The sequence below is a fragment of the Capra hircus genome, chromosome 11, assembly GCF_001704415.2.
Source record: "Capra hircus breed San Clemente chromosome 11, ASM170441v1, whole genome shotgun sequence".
Lineage (NCBI taxonomy): Eukaryota > Metazoa > Chordata > Mammalia > Artiodactyla > Bovidae > Capra > Capra hircus.
The window spans coordinates 44,405,236-44,420,361 of record NC_030818.1 but is presented as its reverse complement, the minus strand read 5'-3'; the positions used below and the strand labels follow the sequence as shown (position 1 = coordinate 44,420,361).

Genomic DNA, 15,126 nt, shown 5'->3' with positions numbered 1-15,126 from the left:
AAGAAGTTACAAGGGGAAAGAGACTGAACTAGATAAAACTAACAAGTGAAAATATGACAAGGGATTAGTATCCTTAACATAAAGATATCTCATTCATTTAAAAAAAAATGCTTATTTGAAATTTATATATGGGTTTATCTGTCTTTTATGAGTCATTAGGAGCTTGCTTCTTTACATTTTGAGAACCATATAATCTATTTTCCTGTAAAGGTAGACGAAGCATACCAATTTACTTCTTTAAAATATATATTTTAAAGGACCAAGGCGGGGAAAAATGTAGAACATCCAAGAACTGTGGGGCAGCTACAAATGTATAGCATGTGTGCAATATGAATGCCATTGGAGAAGAGAGAGAAAGGAACACGGAAATACTTGGCACAGGGAAGACTGATTGCCCAGTTAACAGACCTGGGAAGGAAGTTCCGAGAACACCACATATAGCACAACCAGAAGAGGTGCACCATGGCATGTCATTTTCAGATTACAGAAAATCAAAGATGAAAGTCCTGAAAGAAGCCACAGAAAAAAACACCTTATGTGGCTCAGACGGTAAAGCATCTGCCTATAGTGCGGGAGACCCGGGTTCGATTCCTAGGTCGGGAAGTTCCCCTGGAGAAGGAAATGGCAACCCACTCCAGTATTCTTGCCTGGAAAATCCCGTGGACGGAGGAGTCCAGTAGGCTGTAGTCCATGAGGTCACAAAGAGTTGGACACGACTGAGCGACTTCACTTCACTTCACTTATAGAGGATTACATCAGACTTACGGGGAGCCATACAGAAGAGAAGAGTGTAAAATGCATTGCTTAAGGTGTTGAGAGAAAAAAACCCACCAACCTAGAATGCTTTGCACTAGAAGTGAAGGAGCAATAGAGTTTCTTAGAAATTGAGGGCATTTGTTGCCAGTAGACATGCCTGTCAATAAATGTTAAAAGAAGTTCTTTAGGACTTCCTTGGTGGTGTGGTAGATAAGAATCTGCCTGCCAGTGGAGGGAACACAAGTTCAATCCCTGGTCCAAGAAGATTCCACTTGTTGAGAAGCAACTAAGGTCGTGCTCCACAACTCCGGAGTCCATTGCCCATAGAACCCAATGCTTTACAACAAGAAAAGCCTGTGCATCACAAGGAAGAGTAGCCCCCATGCCACAACTAGAGAAAAGCCCCTGCAAAGCAGAAAAGACCCAGTGCAGCACCCCACCCCCTGCCCAAAAAAAAAAAAAAATTTAATACGAGTTCTTTAGAAAGAAGAAAGATAATAGAGGTCAGACCTCAAAGGGTCAACACAGCATTGGGGAAGAACAGAATGGGAGGATTAGCCCTGCCCTACTGCGAGACTTAGTGTGGAGCTGCAACAGTCAGGATTTGCGAGTGGTGGTGGTGAAAGAATGAACAGACAGCAGTGGAACAAAGAGCCTAGAATCAGACCCTAGGTAGAGTCAGCTCCTCTCTGTTGTCAGAAACAGTCATGTTGTTGGACACAATTCCAAAGGCACAGTCCATGCAGGACAGCCCAGCTGTGCTTCCTTGAGGCCACTTTCAGGGAAAGCCAGAGATATGTGTTAGTTATTTTGTACAGGGCTGCATTTTTGTGAAGAACAGTCAGTAGTTGACCAGGAACAAGGGACAAACAGGATTTATCAGAAAAGGGAGAGGAAACACAGGCTACAGGGAAGAGTTGAGTCTCGCTGCACATTGGAGGATGTCCTCGCTGGCTGGTGTGAATCGCAGAGGTCGGTGCTGGGGTTCTCTCCTGAGCAGACCTGACTAGGAACATCAAAGGAAAAAGTCACGTGGTTTTAGGGTCTTTGGAAAATCGTGAACGTTCTGCTGCAGAATGTGAGGCTGTGTGTGGGGTACTCTCATATTCCTTGAGCACCTCTGCTTCATCTGGGCCAGGCCCAAGACTGTCCTCAGCAAGACTCTAGGTGGAGGTAACGGGTGACAAGGGTAAACTTCCTGCCTGCTTAAGTGTTGTTCATGTTTCAGAAGTTTATTTTTGATGACTAGATAGATAACTTGGAGATATTGCATTGTATATGTTTTAAATCCTCTTTGAGCCTTTAAGAGACCACCTCATACTAAAAGGCATCTAGATTATGCTAATCTTATTGTATGATGCCACGGGGTAGTCTGTCAAATGTTGAGTCTAGGTAAGTATTTCAGGCTTCCAGAATGAACACTTACGGCTTGTGTTAAGATGGCCCAGTCATACAGTCTGAGGAGTTGAGTGTACGATAATATCCTGAAGTTAAGTCCTTTTGTCTTTTGTTGAAGAATCTTTTATCAGAATATGATAAGCAGTCAGAGCAGTTGGATGCAGAGAAAGAACGTGCCAATAACTTTGAGCATCAAGTAGAAGACCTTACAAGACAATTAAGGAGTTTGACTTTTCAGGTAACTTTAAATTGAGTAAATTCATGGTGACTCAGATGGTAAAGAATCTACCTGCAATGCAGGAGACCCAGGTTCAATCCCTGGGTTGGGAAGGTCCCCCTAAGAAGGGAATGGCATGCTCCAGTATTCCTGCCTGGAGAATGCCATGGACAGAGGAGCCTGACAGGCTACAGTCCATACGGTCACAAAGAGTCAGACATGACTGAGTGACTGACACTTTCATATGTGAAAATTGTAATAAGTGTATTTCAATTCAAATATTTTTTGCACAAAAATTAAAATTAATACATAGAAACTTAATTTTATTTTCTTTTTCCCAATGTTGAGAGAATAATATGACCAGAAAACTGGCAACCATCCTGTCTTACTTACAGCTGTAAACTCAGCTCCCCTGAGGTTTTTTGTTTTTGTTTTTTTTTTTCATTTTTTGCTTTTTCCTCTGTTAGTGCTTCTGGTCTCTTGAAATGTTTTCAAATTAACATCAACAGTGACTGTGGTTTAAACTTACTCTTGATTTTTGCATTTTCCTTTCGTGGACTCGATTCTGAAATCTTCATTTTTTTATACTGTGCCAGTATTCTCATTATGTTCCATTTTATTCTTCCTCTCCTGTGTGTATTTTCTGTGTGTTTACAGTAGTGAATCATTTGTCATTGTAGTGTGAAAAATTAACCTCAGATAATGAAGATTTCCTGGCCCGTATCGAGACACTGCAGTCTAACGCCTGCTTGTTGGAAGTGCAGATTTTAGAAGTCCAGAAAGCCAAGGCTATGGCAGACAAAGAGCTGGAAGCTGAAAGACTTCAGAAAGAACAGAAGATAAAGGTCAAAACAGTTCTGTGGGGTGAATTCATTTCACACAGTGGTGTTTTTATTGTAGTACTTCAGTGAAGAAAAGACTTGCTAATGAGGAGCATTTGTTAAATAAATTCCTTAATGTGGAATTAAAGTTAATTAATTCCAACTGTGAAGTTGAGAATCCACAGTACGATTTTTGGGTGTATATTTTTTAAATATGGAAAGATTTCCAAATTCTGTACTTTATATGTCAGATTTATTTTATAATCCTTTATGAATGCTTTTTTTTTTTAAACATTGGTTGGCTTAGGGGTCCCAGTGTTTCTGTTTTTAATTTTAGGAGTATGCCAGTTCCGTAAATGAACTAGAAGAACTTCAGTTACAGCTTCAAAAGGAAAAGAAACAGCTTCAGAAAACCATGCAAGAATTAGAGCTGGTTAGAAAGGTAAAGAATCTGCCTGAAATGCAGGTGACCTGGGTTCCATCTCTGGGTTGGGAAGATCCCCTGGAGAAGGGAACGGCTACCCACTCCAGTATTCTGGCCTAGCGAATTCTACGAACTGTATAGTCCATGGGGTCGCAAGGAGTTGGAAACCACTGAGTGACTGTAACTTTCAGAAAGCTAAAATGAAACACTAGACTTAGAATAGCAATGTTCTCATTTTTAAACTATCCTATAGACCCTGAAAAGTAGTATTTCAAAAACAAGGTTATTTGTGATACTGAAGTACTCCTTTATAAATTATTTGCCTCAGAATATGGAAAATTTAACTTAGTTGTCCAGTGCCCATCTCTCTGGAAGAATTTAGGCTTGGTTTGCTGTTTTATTTTTTGTACATGATTATTCTGTGACACATGAAAATTTAGTTAATGTCAGAAACTGAAGTTTGTATTACGCTGAGAACTTTGGTGAATTTTTCTCTGCTCTTCCAAAGATGGCAGCAAAAATAAAGGTACTATAAGAGCTGCTTAAAATAGGAATATTTTGTGGATAAGAGTTGACCAGTTGTAGCTAATGAAAATTATACAATGAAATTGAGAAAGTTAAACTATTTACGAAAGTGATCTATTTTATGAAATTACAATCTAGGAAGTACCCCAGCATCTTCATTAACATGTGAAGTCTCTGTGCTGCAGAAAAGCATCCTAGAGCAGGCGTGCTGCGATCCTTGATCCTTTCAGAAATCCCTAGACACAGTTAGCTCATCCACTGTCATATGGACAATGAGAGCATTGTAACCTGTGCAGGATGCCCAGCAGACCACGCTAATGAACATGGAAATTGCTGATTACGAGCGCTTGATGAGAGAGCTGAATCAGAAGTTAGCTAATAAAAACAGCAAGATAGAAGATTTGGAACAGGAAATAAAAATCCAAAAACAGAAACAAGAGACCCTGCAAGAAGAAATGAGTGAGTGAAACAGAACCCACTGCAACTCATGGTCACTGTCTTCAGCAGAAGTGGGGGGTGGGGGGTGGGGGCCAGTGCTGATGGTTCCCTTGACCAGCCCTTGGCAGCCCAGTCGTTCTCACAGTAGGGACCGTGACTGGAGACTAAAGAGGGGCTGTAAGACTACCCACTGTGCCCTTGTGTACATTCAGTCCTATAAACATTTCTCAGGGGTCCTGTTGTCGGCAGAGCAGGATGGTTGTAATGGCCATGGAATCTTTCTGAGGTGTTTCTGTTCCATTTTATCTGTGAAATAATTTCCAATGTAAGCACTAGAGCTGTGACTGTCTCTTAGGCAGTCCAGCTAACAAGCAGGTATGTTGTGTTTTTGTTTTAATTCAGCTTGAGATGTTTTTAATTTTCTTTAAATCTCTTCTTTGACCCATGGGTTTTTTTTTTCATTCCTAAATAATTAACGGGAGTTTCAGATACTCTCTGTGCTTGGTTTCTCTGGGCCCTTCCCTGTGCACGCGCCCGTCTTCCAGCTATGTTCTTGTGCATACTGGGTAGCAGGGGCTCCAGGTCACAAACACTTGCAGACATTTGACTTTGTGAGTTAGCCAGCTAGCTGAAAAAGAGGCTCAGGTCTTGGGAAAACTTCAAAAGAGCTGCTTATTCAGGCCAGCACCTCTCGCTGTTGAGTCAGTGCAGACACGAGAGGTCCAGGCAGTGGGTGTCAAGAGTGCAGAGGGAGAAGCTTCTGTGGATGAATGGTTGGGGGTTGGGGCTTGTGTTGAGTCTTAGGAGTTGGAGAGAAAGAGCGAATTGGGACAGGGAAGTCCTTTCTGCCAGAGAAGGTAATGGCACCCCACTCCAGTACTCTTGCCTGGAAAATCCCATGGACGGAGGAGCCTGGGAGGCTGCAGTCCATGGGGTCGCTGAGAGTTGGACACAACTCAGTGACTTCACTTTCACTTTTCACTTTCATGCATTGGAGAAAGAAATGGCAACCCACTCCAGTGTTCTTGCCTGGAGAATCCCAGGGATGGCGGAGCCTGGTGGGCTGCCGTCTATGGGGTCGCACAGAGTCGGACACGACTGAAGCGACTTAGCAGCAGCAGCAGCAGTCCTTTCTGCAGCCATAGTTAGGAGCGGAAATGGAAAGGAGTAGCATAGTGTGGAAGTCTTTACAAGTTGGAGGAAAGGGCTTGACCTGTGAGGGAGAAGTCAAGAATGCTTGGAAGATCTCCTTGATCTGTTCAGGAGGGACCTGAACACAGAGTGGACTTGGGCCTTTTTGATGATTCAGCCCATTGTGGGGTCTGGGAAATGCAGGCACCCCGGGTGGCAGGGGCCCTGAGGCCTGAGCTCGGGGCTGTGACTGGATGGGGAGGAGAGGGGACATGTTGGAAAGTATCCACACAAAACTGTCAGCCAGCTCACTCTGCCATGTGTTGCAATCCCAGCCCTGCCCCTCTGCACCCTCACTCACCCTCCTCACCTCTGGGGCGCAGCGGCCCTTCCTCTTCTGAAACATGGCGCCTGCTTTTCCACAGCCTTGTCATTCATTCGCTGTGCCCTCACCTTCGCACCCCGTGAGCACCTTTTGGAGTCCTTCTCTGTCTCCAGTGTCTGCTGTCCCCACAAGCCTTCCTTGTCCCATGCAAATGTAACCTGGCTGTGACCATTAGTCCATGTGGGTCCCCACAGCCTTTTTATTTCTGCTGAATATTTCTATTTTGCTTTACATCATCACAATATCTAGAGATGTATCGTTAATTTCAGTCTGTGTTCTTAAAGGTCAGGAACTTACTCTGTCATGATTCCTGGAGCACTTAAAGGCTTTATACGTAATGTGTGCCTTGTACAGTCTTTGCAGGACTGGGCAAATAGTTGCCAGGAAGTTACTGGTGGTGACGCAGCATAAAGGCAAGTCAAGGTGTATTCTTACAGAACACCTGCTCTTGTTTACTGAGTGATGTAGGCAGTGTGTGTGGATTTAGCTTCATGGCGGTAGTCGTTGCTCTTGGGGCCTTCTAGCTGCAGTCACACGGCCCTGCGTATTACTTGTTCTGTCAAGAACCAGGTTACGATATCTGTCAGATGCTCTGTATTTGCTTCACGATGGCTGTGGCCGGGTTGGCCTGCTTCTTTGGGTGGTCCTGTGATCTAGAAAGTGCGTCCACTTACTCCTGTTTGTTACTGGCTTCCTCTTTACCTCTGTTACATAAAATTGTTTTGTTTTGATCACATTTCAGTCTTCCTTTATTGAACTTTGTCCTACAAGACAATTAGTGTCACAAAATCAGACCAGGTGATTGGAAACACAGCACGTCTTTTGGGGTATTTCTTATTGTAAAGTCTTTAGCTTTTAGATATGCAGTAAGAATCTGCCTTTATTTCGAAGATGCATGCTAAAATACTTAGAGACAAGTGTATTTCAGGGGTGGGGGTTACCTGTGCGGCACAGGAGTTGGGTCAGCAGGTGAATCTGAGTTGCAGTAAAGTGCAAGGACCCATGTGGCCTCTGCGTTGCGGACCCTGAGGTCTCTGTCCTGTTCCTCCTGCACTAAAGCAGCCGTAAGCAGTGTGTAAACAGCCTGTTCCCAGAAGCAGGCAGCAGCCACGGTGCGTGCAGGCCTGACACCTCGCTTGGTGGGATATCGGCCTCTGTTGGTGGTCATTAAAGGTGGTCACAGATACAGTGGGATTTACTATTTTATTATCCCTAGTGTTATATATGCTTAAAGTAGTTTGTAATAAAAAGCTAAGATGGGTTCCTTTCAGAGATAGGCTAATACAAAGAAAAGAGTCTTGTTCCGTTACTTACATCCACTGATAAACCTTTCTCCTGAAATGATCTTTCCCACTAGCTTCGCTGCAGGCTGTGGTACAGCAGTATGAGGAAAAGAATACCAAGATCAAACAGCTACTTGTGAAAACCAAGAAAGAGCTGGCAGATGTGAGGCAAGCGGTATGCGCATTCCTGAGTTCTGTCTTTGAATCCAAGTATTTATGAATAACATCGTTATTTAATTTAACCAGGTTTCTTGTTCTGCAGGAGACTGATCACTTAAAGCTTCAGGCATCTTTAAAGGGTGAACTGGAGGCCAGCCAGCAGCAAGTAGAAGTCTATAAAGTAAGATTCTTTTTACTGTTAAAAGCTTTTAGAAATTTCTGTGTAGAAATAAGCTGCCACATGGGGGGTTTTATACACACACACACACACACACACAATACACGTTTGCTCACACACATTTCTTCCCCCTAAATATCCTTCATCAGCCAGCATTTTAAGAAAGTAGAAGCAATAGTTTATTTCTGTATCCATTATGTTTATGTATAACAGCTTGAGGTATTTAGTTAAACATTGAACTATAACATGTGTTCTGAAATTTTTTCATGATTAATTATTTGATGATTTAAGGAAAACCAAATTAATTAATTGAGAAAATATTCTACTCATGTTAGCTCCATTCTTTGAATAATCATAAGTTAAAATTCCTACTCTTATGTCTCTTACATAGTCCCCTTTCAAACCCCAAGTTGACATTTAAGGGAGGTCTGTTTAACCAGCAAAGATCTGGTTCCGTCGCTCCTCACCGAGAGCCTCTGCCCCCAGATTCAGCTGGCGGAAGTGACGGCAGAGAAGCACAAAGCCCGTGAGCACCTGAAGGCATCGGCGGACCAGCACCAGCGCACACTGGGTGCCTACCAGCAGCGGGTATCAGCCCTGCAGGAGGAATGCCGCGAGGCCAGGGTGCGTCCTCCTGTTGTGGGGTGGGGATAGGCTCCCAGCAGTTCGACCCCTCCACCTGACCCCAGCGCAGCCAACCCAGACCCTTACTAGCACAACTTGTTTCTGCTAAAAGGAAAGACAGGTATACATTGTTTCCATTTTAACCTTGTTTTGCAGGTTCTGTGTGTAAATAAATCTTTTAAAAGTTTTTTCGTTAGAAAGGTTAGAGTCCTCTCCAAGGGCTAAATGACTATGAAATCGTATTCTAATAGAAGCACTACTGTTTTCAATGTACAGAACAGACCCCTGCAATTGACTTGTTACAGTCATGGCTCTTTCTAAGCATCCTGGGCAGTAGGGCTGAGAGGTCACAGGGCGCTTCAGGAAACCCAGGACCTAGAATTACACTTTTCCCACTCTCTTGAAAACCAAAGTGCAACTAGCCTCACCTCTTCGAATTAATTTTTCATGTATTTATAAAAACAGGAAATATCGTAACTGAAAATCATTCTAAATAGTGCTATTATAAAAATATAGGCAGTAATCTACCAGGATGAAAACAGGTAGAAATATACCTCCTGTCAGACAAAATATGTCATTCAAAGACCTTAAAAAAGTGTAAGGCCAATAGAAGTACGCTATTTAGGGAAAGTTCATTGAGGGACTAAGGAGTGTCAGAGGCATTACTCATCTTCAGAGAAAGGTTTTCATCTTCATTCACAATTGGAGAGAAAACAGGAGGACCACATGAGCTAGAAAATGCAGTGCTCAGACTTCTCTCTTTCTGAACCATTACAGGCAGAACAAGCTGCAGTCGCCTCTGAATTTGAGAGCTACAAGGTCCGGGTCCACAACGTTTTAAAACAGCAGAAAAATAAGTCTGTGTCTCAGACTGAGGCTGAGGGGGCCAAACAAGAAAGGTGAGGTCTTCAGGATGGGGAGCACCCACGGGGTTGGGAACTCCTGCTCCCATTGCCTTTGGACAGTGAGGTTTACACATAACCACTAGTTACCACCAGTGTTTGAATAATAAGTTGTTTAATACTTCTTAAAAATTAGCATACATATCGCTCTTGTGAATTCAAAAATATACTAGGAATGAGAGCTTGCTGTGGCATTCTACAGCATCTGTGCTTTCCTTTTACTGGGAGAGGCCTGGTGTTCAGAACAATTTTACATCTGGCTCTTACTATTCTCAGTGGGAGTAAATATCCTGCAGAGTTCATGTATTTATGCGTTACTTTTTCTTGAACTTTTTATTTTGTATTGGGGTATAGCTGACCAACAGTGTTGTGATAGTTTCAGGTGAACAGCAAAGGGACTCAGCCATATATAGACGTGTATCCATTCTTCCCCAAACCCCGCCTCCCAGTCAGGCTGCCACGTAACATTAAGTAGGGTTCCCTGTGCTGTACAGTAGGACCTTGTTGGTTATCCGTTTTAAATGTAATAGTGTGTACATCCATCCCAAACTCCCTGGCAGCCATAAGTTTGTTTCCTAACTCTGTGAGTCTCTTTGTTTCATAAGTAAGTTCATTTGTATTATTTCCTTTTAGATTCCACATATAAGGGATGTCATACAATATTTCTCCTTCTTTATCTGATTTATTTCACTAGTATGACCCTCACTGGGTCCATCCATTTGCTACAAATGGTGTTACTTCATTCTTTTTCATGTCTGAGTGATGTTCCATTGTATGTATGTACCACATCTTTATCCGTTCCTCGGTTGATGGACATTTAGATTGCTTCCATGTGGCTATTGTAAACAGTACTGCAATGAAGACTGGGGTGAGTGTATCCTTTTGAATAATGTTTTTCTCTGGATATATGTCCAGGAGTGGGATTGCAGGGTCATATGATAGCTCTATTTTCAGTTTTTTAGTTTTAAAGGTAAAGAATCTGCCTGCAATGCAGGAGACCCAGGTTTGATCCCTGGGTCAGGAAGATCCTCTGGAGAAGGGCATGGCAGTCCATTCCAGTATTCCTGCCTGGAGAATCCCATGGACAAAGGAGCCTGGTGGGCCACAGTCCATGAGGTCGAAAAGAGTGGGACACGACTGAGTGACTAACACTACCATACTGTTCTCCATAGTGGCTGTACCAATTTGCATTCCAGGAGGCTTCCCTTCTCTCCACTCCCTCTCCAGCATTTGTTTGTGGATTTTTTGATGATAGCCTTTTTAGCTGGCGTGAGATGCTGTCTCATTGTAGTTTTGATTTTGCATTTCTCTAATAATTAGCAATGATGAACATCTTTTCATGTGCCTCTTGGCCATCTGTGTGTCATCTTTGGAGAAATGTCTCTCTAGGTTTTCTGCCCATTTTTTGAATGGGTGGGTTGTTTTGATGCTGTTTAGCATCATGAGCTTTTTGTAAATTTTGGAGACTAATCCCTTATCAGTTAGATCATTTGCAAATATTTTCTCCCAATTTGAATTGTCTTTTCACTTTGTTTATTGTTTCCTTTGCTTTGCAGAAGCTTTTGAGTAGGTCCTGTTTGTTTATTTTTGTTTTTATTTCCATTATTCTGGGATGTGGATTGAAAAAGATGTTGCTGTGATTTATCTCAAAGAGTGTTTTGCCTGTGTTTCCTCTAGGAGTTTTTTAGTGTCCAGTCTCAGTTTCAGGTCTTTAATCCAGTTTTAGGTCTTTAATCCATTTTGGGCTTATTTTTATGTATGAAGTTAAAGAGTGATCTAACTTTATTTTTTATCATGTGCCTGTCCAGTTTTCCCATCAGCATTTGCTAAAGAGACTGTCTTTCCAACATTGTGTAGTCTTGCCTCCTTTGTCATAGATTAATTGACCATAGGTGCATGGACTTATTTCTGGGTTTTCTATCCTGTTCTCGTTGGTCTATATTTCTGTCTGTGTGCCAGAACCATACTGTTTTGATGACTATAGGTTTATAGTATAGGCTGAAGTCAGGGGGCCTGATTCCTTCAGTTCCATTTTTTTTTTTTTTTCCTCAGGATTGCTTTGGCTATTCAGGATCATTTCTGTCGTTTGAGATTTTTTGTTCTAGTTTTGTGAAAAAAGCCATTGGTAATTTGATAGGGATTTCATTGAATCTGTAGATTGTCTTGGGCAGTGTAGTCATTTTCACAATATTGATTCTTCCAATCCATGAACATGGTGTATCTATTCATCGTTTATTTCTTCTTTAATTTTTTTCATCAGCATCTTAATAGTCGCTAGAGTACAAGTTTTTTGTCTCTGAGGTAGGTTTATTTCTAGGTATTTTATTCTTTTTGATGCAGTGGTAAATGGAATTATTGCTTGAATTTCTCTTTCTGATCTTTCATTGTTACTGTATTGAAATACAGCAGATTTCTGTATATTAATTTTGTAATCTTACAGTTGTATTGCTTTTTAAGCATTTAGTAAATAGATAACTCTAGGCTAAAAACTGATGAGATGTTTTTTCTATGAATTGCTTGTCTTAAAAGCTGAAGTAGAATACTGACACATTTAATATAAAAATACCACATATCTAAGAGTCAGCTTTGATTATGACAGTTTTGAGTTAAAATTATTTTAATGTAAATGTTTTAAGTTTCTTCTACTTTCTTATATATTAAATACTTTTTAAAAAAAGAAATAATTTATTATGCCAGTTGTGGTAGAAATATAGTTTTTAACTTTTTCTCCAAAGACTTTCCTTCGCTCTAACTTGGTGTAACAAGCTGATCTCAGAATGGTTAGCTTAGAACGGTATGATTTCTGTTTTTTCCCCCAACTAATGTCATAGTCCTATAACATAAAATAGACTGTTTTGACACATTGCATGGTCTGCTCCATTTGAATGTGAAATCTGTAAATTCAGACTTTTGTAAATGTGTGGTGTCTGACATCTAAAGTCTGACTGTAGTGTTTTGTTTCACACTTAACCCTGTTCTCCAAATTCCTCAGATTGTTTTATTTCGTTTGGAATCATCCATAATAATGGCAAGAGTATGGAATTGAAAGATTAAATGATTAAAGTAAAATTTATTTGACATCACAAAATCAGGTTTACATCTTTCAAAAACATTTTTTGAACTATTTGTGTTTCAGAGAACATCTAGAAATGCTGATTGACCAACTGAAGCTAAAGTTACAAGACACCCAGAACAGCTTACAGATCAGCGCCTCTGAGCTGCAGGCCCTGCAGTGTGAACACTGCGCCCTGCTGGAGAGGCACAACAGGGTGCTGCAGGAGGCCGTGGGCAAGGAGGCTGAGCTCCGTGAGAAGTAAGCCAGCGGCACTGGCATACGGGCAACAAGTGGACTTGTTGGCGCTCCAGCTGGGCACCCTTGGGAGGGTGTGGGCTGAAGTTAGGAGTAGGGTGTCCACACGTTGGTGGCTGCTTCTGCCTCACAGTGCCCCCTCCTGCTGTGTCTGTACTTGGCTTTACCTGCTCACCCACCATTCTGTCCATTGTGCCCTCGTGGCCTTGCATTGGAGGCCAGCACTTCTCCTTTGCTTTGGAGGATATTCTGGCAGCTGCTGATGGAGCCCTTACTTTCTTTGGAAACAAGAATTTACAGCAAGCCCTCGCTGTAGGATAGAGTTTACTAGAAGCACAGCGTGTTGGGGAGCACAGAGGCAGAGCTGTGCTCCCTGCCCAGGGCATGGGCGTCCTTGCTGACGGGGAGTGCCCAGGGGTAGAATTGCGTATGTAGACGCCATCTTCCAGTCTCTCTCTTCCTCCGGTGCTCGTCTTGCTTCATTTCCCACCTTGACCTGACCCAGGGCCCTCCTGATATGCTCGCGCATCCTTTAGCCGAGGTGGAGTCCAGTGCGGGGTCTCGAAAGTGGACAGCACTTATTACAGGATCGCACCCCGCCACCCCTCACCCCCGCCCTCTACTTCCAAATCCCGAGAAGTGTCTGCACATGTGCAGGGGAGGGGTGTCACCTCACCTGGAGAATAGCAGGCGTGTCACCTTGTCCTTCAGTCCAGCAGAGCTTCATTTCCCTCTGCTCCTGCCGTTAACTCTTCACTTGAAATGTCGGGGTAGACGGCCTCCAGTTGGCTCATCCAGGTCCCCCTCTGCCTCCTGCCTAAGTCTCCCAGGGCTATGTCTGGTCCTTGTCTTGGTCGAGCCAGTGTGGGGTGGACGCTTATGTGGCATGGTCTCTCCCCAGGCTGTGCTCTGTGCAGTCAGAGAACTCCGCCTTGAAGGCTGAGCACACGCAGACTGTCGATCAGCTCACGGCCCAGCACGAGGCCCTACGCGGCGGCTTCCGGGAGCAAGTGCGGCAGCTGCAAGAGGAGCACCGGAGGACGGTGGAGACGCTGCAGCAGCAGCTGTGCCGGCTAGAGGCCCAGCTTCTGGAGCCCCGCAGTGAGCCGGCCACGCGGAGTACGTATTTTGCGATGGGACACGTGCACAGAGTGCATACGTGCAGTGGGAATGCACGCATGGAGTGTGTACGTGCGATGGGGACACATATGGAGTGCGTATGTGTGATGGGGGCGTGCTGTCTAGCCACCTCCCCCCACACACACACGGTGACAAGACAGTGGGTGTTGTGGTCGGCGACATGGTGTCTGCTTGCTGAGTGGAGCCTTGGACGCTGAACTCCCTGCTGCTCTTGCAGCAGCCCATGACCCCCCCACAGGGTACCGACTTCACGCAGTTGGGTTTTCCTCTTTGACTCAAACACGCGGTCTTAAGCCCCTGTGTACAAATACAGCGTCCACTGCATCCATTTAGTGTTCTTTAACGTTTTTTCAATGGAGAAGGCAATGGCAACCCACGCCAATACTCTTGCCTCGAAAATCCCATGGACGGAGAAACCTGGTAGGCTGCAGTCCATGGGGTCGCTAAGAGTCGGATGACTGAGTGACTTCACTTTCACTTTTCACTTTCATGCATTGGAGAAAGAAATGGCAACCCACTTTAGTGTTCTTGTCTGGAGAATCCTGGGGACGGGGGAGCCTGGTGGGCTGCCGTCTCTGGGGTCGCACAGAGTCGGACACAACTGAAGCGACTTAGCAGCAGCAGCGTTGTTTCAAACACATTTTTTTTTTTACTCAGAAATTCTAGAGAATGCTGAAATTGTAGGATTGTTTGGTCAAACACAGCATTTTCCCTTCCAACTTTCTAATTAGTGGAGCTTTTGTTCAGCCACACACACGACTTCATTCTGCTTCCTGGAAGCAATGAGAGCCCATCAGCCGGAACAAGGCCACATCTCAGTGCAGAGTATCAACTTCATATTCAGTATTGATCCCTAATCACCAGGGTGTTGGCAGTGACGGGTCACTCCTCAGGACCAAGCCAGCTTCCAGACAATGTAATGTAAACTGAGAACTATCAGAAGTGACTAACCAGGGAACACTGGAGTCAGGAGTCAGCAGTGGAACAAGCAGTGAGCAAACGGTCAGAGACCCGGGCAGGCGCTTCCACAGAGGGAACTGAAGCGGCCTAAGTGAGAGGTGAGGTTGACAGGCCTGGCCGGAACAGGCTCTGACTCCTTGGACCAGGCCGTGTAATTGCTCTGATCTTGAGCTTTCTTGGGGTTCATAAAGGAACTCCTTCGAAGCATTTGATGACTCTCCTGGTTGTACGCTGGGCTGGTGGCCAGCGAGCACAGCGCCCAGCCCAGGCAGTGGGATGGGTCAGCCCACCCTGGATTCAGGACTCTTCTTGCCTGCACGCTGATGATGGAGTGGGTGATGGCCAGAACCCTCAGGGTGGGGTATGAGGCCCATGGTCAGCGAGCTCAGAGCTGCCCTCAGCAAGGGTATGGTGTTCCAGGATTTGCAGTGCTGGAAACACCCATCCCCTGACAGGCGAGTCTGTTGGAGGGTTT

The 15,126-nt window shown here is 44.0% G+C and overlaps 1 protein-coding gene across 1 annotated transcript in view; it reads left to right on the top strand.

The window, feature by feature from the left end:
* Positions 1 to 15,126, top strand: part of GCC2 (GRIP and coiled-coil domain containing 2) — a 36,375-nt gene that overhangs the window by 17,753 nt on the left and 3,496 nt on the right. The window contains exons 10-19 of the mRNA XM_005686651.2: positions 2,273 to 2,392; positions 3,052 to 3,216; positions 3,530 to 3,634; positions 4,438 to 4,600; positions 7,453 to 7,553; positions 7,641 to 7,718; positions 8,202 to 8,339; positions 9,117 to 9,238; positions 12,378 to 12,554; positions 13,453 to 13,670. Coding sequence (XP_005686708.1) covers positions 2,273 to 2,392; positions 3,052 to 3,216; positions 3,530 to 3,634; positions 4,438 to 4,600; positions 7,453 to 7,553; positions 7,641 to 7,718; positions 8,202 to 8,339; positions 9,117 to 9,238; positions 12,378 to 12,554; positions 13,453 to 13,670 — 1,387 coding nt within the window. The remainder of the gene's footprint in view (positions 1 to 2,272; positions 2,393 to 3,051; positions 3,217 to 3,529; positions 3,635 to 4,437; positions 4,601 to 7,452; positions 7,554 to 7,640; positions 7,719 to 8,201; positions 8,340 to 9,116; positions 9,239 to 12,377; positions 12,555 to 13,452; positions 13,671 to 15,126) is intronic.